Below are 5,733 nucleotides of genomic sequence, written 5' to 3'. Positions count from 1 at the left end.
AGAGACAATTTCTAAGTATCATTTTCTTCATGTTCTTGGTATACTCATGTCTCACAACACAGTAGATAAATACAGTTGAAATCAACACTCATTGTCTGTGTCTCACGTCACCTGAAAAGGTGAAAGCTTATTTAAGCGTGCACATTGCAAACTGATCTCCAGAGGGAAATTCAAGTTCCAGAGAAGAAAAATAGCTGTCATTCAGCTATTTTGACAGCACAGTACTCAGGATCGCCAAGGGATTTCTCTCTTAACAGTGAAGAGGTGTTTCCCCCCAGCCCAACCTCCATATTTGAAGTTGAGATGCTCAGAGTTTGGTATTTGAGGCTGAAATTGTACCATAATTATTTTTGTTTCCTACGCAAGATGCAACAAAACAAAAAACCCCCCAGATGTTAATTACTCAGCCTGCACAAAATAATTTTGGTCCATCTTTGTCCAGTGACTGACACCCAGAAGATGATTCCATTTTGCTTAGCAATGTAAATGTCTGAGTAGCCTTAAATGTGTTTTCACCATAAACCCATGAGGTCCAAAGAACACAGAATGTCTTACACTGTCTGCCCATTTAAACCATTTTTATGAAGAAAACTAAGAAAGGCCACTTATAGCAATACGTATTATTTTAATAAAGAATGCAGCTTACCTAAAAAACAAAAAAACAAAAACTCAAAGTTCTTCATTCTCTGTGCCTTTGAATCTTTCAGAGAGAAATCAAGACTAAAACTGTCCCAAACCGTTACTTTGGGCAGGAGGATGGCACCTACCATATTCTAAATTTCTTTTTACATAACAGCATTTGGAGAAAAAAAAAAAGTTTTGAAATTTTCTGTGTCTTCTTGTTGGACATGACTGTCAAAACCATGACAGTCTTGGCTTCTTTTTGTTGAAAGACACATAAGGAAGAGGTAAATATTCAGTTTAGTACACTACCAAAATAAATGTAGCTCACCTTTAGCTCTGCTTGTGTGAATCCTGCCACGAACCCAAATCACTTCATCAGCTTTCTCTGTTGTCAAGTCCTTTATTTTCACCAAAACTCGTTCTGTAACAAAGAAATGGAAGTTATTTTGTTATGTTCAGCTTAGTGAAAATTATTCCTCTTTGCACTCCAAATACCACAGTTTTCAAAGACAACTGCTTATACGTATATGACCAATCCTAAACATTATATTATTTACAGCATAATGTGTTGTAAGTGCTTAAAACATCAGTGATCCTACTGACATCAAGTATGGATGGTGTTTGATCAACTTTAATAATTTTAAAATGGTTCAGGCAAGCATACAATTTGACTTAGAATAGTTACCTGGGACAGGATCAAATTATGTTTAGAAAGTTCTGGTTTTAATGTGGGTTAGGGACAGCACCTCAGACAGTCTTTTGTAAATTCAAATGAATTAGTATATATACAGCCATTGCAGAAGTAAACCCCTGTAAGACTGAAATTATTTTGTGGGTACTGCAAAATAAAACACAAACAGGAAATGCTGGAGCAATGGATCCATAAACACATGTCTGTATAATGGGCAAGCCTAAACTTGGACAACTTAGGGCAGAAATGAAGTACAACACAGAAACTCCAAATCTCAGTTTTCATTTCCCGGACCTGTAAGAAATTAGCTTTTACATATTTGGAAGGTACAGACCTTGTTCTTCCACAACACCCTGGGCTAGATTTTCAAGATATTTAGATAACCAAGAGTGTAGATAGCTACTGAGTTAGATATGCCTAGGCCCATCACGGTACAAAGAAATGTACACTTAGAGAAGCTTTGAAAGGGAAAGGATAGCTGCTGCTCCCTTTGGGATAGCCCAGTAGCTTTTGTGCTTTAACTTTTACCTGTGCATGTTACCAATACAAGTTAACTAAATCATCCCAATTCTGGCCCTGAATTAGATGGTTAATGTCTGCTACATCTGTATTGCTACAAGGTCATACATAGGTAACAGCTACAGCAAAACAGCTTGTGCACAATCTGAGTAGCAGCTACCTCTCCCCTTTTGAAGGTGCTCCAAGTGTACATTTGTCCATCCTCCCTAATTCCTCCTAATCAATGGAATTCCATATCCAGTGAGATTTTTAAAAAATGCCTAGGATGCATTAGCACAGGCACCCCAATATCTTTAAAAATATGTTGGGTCTACCTTTTGCTATTGTTTGGGTACTAGGTCAAAAGACAGAGGCTGAGAATTAAAAATTCCCAAGAAGGCAAGGAATGAAACTGGAAAACAGTAAGTCAGGCTGAAAACTCAGGCTGTGGCTAGATTAGGAGTTAGAGGTGCACTGTTCAAATGTTAGTGAACCTAGCCTAACAGTCTAGTGGACTTTCTGAGAGAGAACCAAGTTAGTGAACACTTTCACAGTCTAACAATACACCTTTAAATCCCAGCCTAGACAAGACTAAGATCAAGAGTATTTCTCCAAACAATAGTGCAAACGTCTCTTCAATTGTTTTTTTTTTCTTTTTAAACTGCAATTCTTAACTGCATTGGGATCTGAAGTGGCCACAAATAAGCTCTAATGGGAGAAGTGAACAGGTCAGGCAAGCTAGCAGGAACATCAAGTGCTGAAAAGAGGCAAACAGATTTTCCTTCCAGTAAAACACTTCTTGGAAATGAAAAGGGTGGAGATGCAATTCACATTTTTGGAAGCACTGTTATTTGGTGGGTGTTTATTACAAGCTTGAGTTAATGGGACAACTGGGTACAACTGGTCAGACTCTGAATTTTCTAGGGGGAAATGGGACAAGGACTCTTTATTAAAAAAAAAGCTTTTTCTTCCAAAAGCACCAAAATTACACTTTTGTACCTAGTATTTTATAGTGCATATGGTTGTAATTACAGATTTACAAGTAACTGATTCTTAGAAACCATGTACCTTTTCCTACAAATAATCCCGAGCACAAAGCTCAATACATCTGTAATACCACTGATCGCGGTACTGACTGTTGATTGTGGTTAACTGCACTGATTTTAGTGGGGCTATTTATGGTACCAAGCAGTAGCTTTGGTGTTAAGGATCTGTAGGATCAAGTTGCATGTTTGGCACTATTTGTGTTAGAGAGTTTGAAAGGACATCTGTTGAAGCAACGATTACCGCTTTTAAGCCAATACCACGTCATGCTGCAATGAACAATTAATAGGCTGATCTCACCTGAGTAGGCTCCTCATTTCTTCAGTAGTGCCCTTTCAATTGCACTTTTTCTTCAATTTTTGACTACAACTGTTTTGCATGATCTTAAACACTCACTTCTATTTTTACAATTTCTGAAGTACAACTGCAGCATAAGTAATACATTTTAGAACTCAGTTCTATAGCATCATTCAATTATTCATAGTAAAAAACAACATCGCTCATTTAGGGGGATAGTCTTCAGAAAGAATCAATAATACAAGCAATCTAACCTCCCGTGTTGATTAGAAGCTTATCTATTTCCAAATACCAAGTTTAATTTCCCTAATTAGACACGCCACCATATCTACCCTGGGCTGCTCTTCCCATTAAAAAAACTCCCCCATAGTTTGCCCACTCCAGGTTACCATCTGCTATTCTGGACTCTTTCCCTCTGTCTCTGAAGACTTTTCACAGCTTGCCCCACAATTGTATTATTCTGCACTGGGATGGGATTCAATTTCTGGGAATTAAGTTTTTGGATTTGAAAACTCATTTTAATTTTTCTGTAGGGTGATGTGACATTAAAACATTGGTGTTACATGGAACTATAATCTTATTCTTGCTTAAAATTCTATTAGGAACATACTGATCTCTGGTTAGCACCTCTCCTCTGTAGACAGATAAATAGAAACCAAGTAAAGCAACAGAATGAAAGTGCAGAGTGAAGTGACAGAAAATCTACCGAAATGCTTATCAACAGAGGAAAGTGGTGGGGGGAAAAAAGAGTGGGAGTGAAGTATTGTGACCAAACTGGCAACTTCAGGGCCGCAAATTTCAGCACCACAGATGCAAAACTTTGAAATCTCTAGTTCCTAGCAATCCAAAATACTGGTATCAGAAAGTTAGAATTACCTGAATTTAAAACTGTATTATTTCAAAGCGATAACATTTTCCAGGCACTAATACAAAGACTGAATGAGATGTCACCCCTTTGATAAGCCCCTAGTGTATTGCTCACCATCTGCATTGTATTAACATTTTTAAAAATGTACTGGACATATAATGATCTGGCTTTAAGCAAGACCAACTGGGACACATTTTAATAAAAAAAAAAAATGGATAGAGTATGAATTATTTAAACATATTTTACCTTACATAAAAAGAATAAAGCAACCTCCAAAGACAGGCATAATAAAGAAAAGATTCTTGTGTCTACTTCTGGAAAAAAAAGTTAATGTTTTGCTGCTTCTCCCTTTAACCCTTCTTTCTTCTTCCTGCTAACAAGCTGGTAGCTTCTGCCATAGGTTGTTCTTCCTTGAATGACTGTCACTAATCCTTCACAATCTCCCTTTCATCACTTCTCCATCCATTTAACATCCTGCAGCTAAAAAAAAATAATAATAAAAAAAAAAAATCTTCCCTTCATGCCACACCAAACATTTCATTCCTTTCATAAGTCCTTCAATGGATTTTGAATTCTCTCCAGATTAAGATCAAGCATTCTTGTTCTCACCTTAAATATACTACACAACTTTGCTCCTGCCTATATTTCAACACGTTTTCAATTATTCATCCTCTCGCAACTCAAGTTGTGCTCAACTCTTCTTACCTTGTACATTTTTATCTGAGTTAAAATAGCAGACAAGGTAAACTGGGTTTTAATGAGGATTAATGGCTTTAAAAAACAAACAAAAAACAAAACAAAAACAAAAAAACAATCCCAGGTTCCCCTATAGTTTGAACATGAGCTGCCAATCACAGATAAAGATGACATTACCTTGTCTTGACTGCTAATTTAACAAGTTAATTATGCATTTTAGGGTGGAAACAGATGTCGCTTTTCATTATTTTTGTGCTACCATTGAAATTTTTATGGCAGCACAAAGCAAAAAGATGTCCGTAGCCTTCGTTATACCACAAATACCAAATTGGTGGCTACGACAAAGGTAGTAAATTTGTGCTGCCTTATTACAGTTGATGTTTATTTGCTTTATGGCAGAAGAGTGAGCACACCCCAGAGCTGCCACTCTGCAGCTGCCCCTGGAGTGCCTGCTCAGCTTTCCTCACTTCCAAAGACATGCTCCCAGCAGTCTCCAGGGTACATCTTTGGAAGCAGGGAACACGTCACCCGCTATCCTTCAGATCAATGGTCAGGACAAAGGGCAACGTGTGTTTCACTCAATGAAGTGGATCAGCTGTGCCTGGACACAAGTAGACATACCCTTTGCCTTCTTTCCACGTGCATCCTAGGGCCAGGACAGCCATGTCTTTTCAGCACTTGAAACACCCTAACCCTTCAGTTCTTCCTATTCCCAAGTTCAACCTTTGCTTTTTGTTATGGTATCACTATTTATCTAGTTTAGACTATAGATTCTTACACACAGGGTCTATGCTTCTGATATCCTTGTGAAATAGCAAATCACTATGGTGCTGGATAAATAAATAAAACAGAAGGTGAAAGATAACTTACAAAGGTTAAATAAAGAGCCCTTATATTCAAAAGCAGTAAAAAATTAAACTACCAGTTAGAGTGAAGGGAGACAAAGGACTGCAGTAATGGGGCTGAAGGGAGAAAAATGAAAAGACAAATGGGGGTTGTTTTTTTTTTTTTTTTT

The 5,733-nt window shown here is 37.5% G+C and overlaps 1 protein-coding gene across 1 annotated transcript in view; it reads right to left on the bottom strand.

Annotated features, from left to right (window-relative positions):
• Positions 1-5,733, bottom strand: part of DARS (aspartyl-tRNA synthetase) — a 122,733-nt gene that overhangs the window by 106,241 nt on the left and 10,759 nt on the right. Inside the window, exon 3 of the mRNA XM_019522477.1 lies at positions 953-1,045. Within this exon, the coding sequence (XP_019378022.1) occupies positions 953-1,045 (93 nt within the window). The remainder of the gene's footprint in view (positions 1-952; positions 1,046-5,733) is intronic.

Source organism: Gavialis gangeticus, unplaced genomic scaffold (genome assembly GCF_001723915.1).
Source record: "Gavialis gangeticus isolate Ggan-Ray unplaced genomic scaffold, GavGan_comp1, whole genome shotgun sequence".
Taxonomy (NCBI): Eukaryota; Metazoa; Chordata; order Crocodylia; family Gavialidae; genus Gavialis; species Gavialis gangeticus.
Note: the sequence above shows the minus strand (reverse complement) of the source record. Positions and strands in the feature narration are given on the sequence as shown.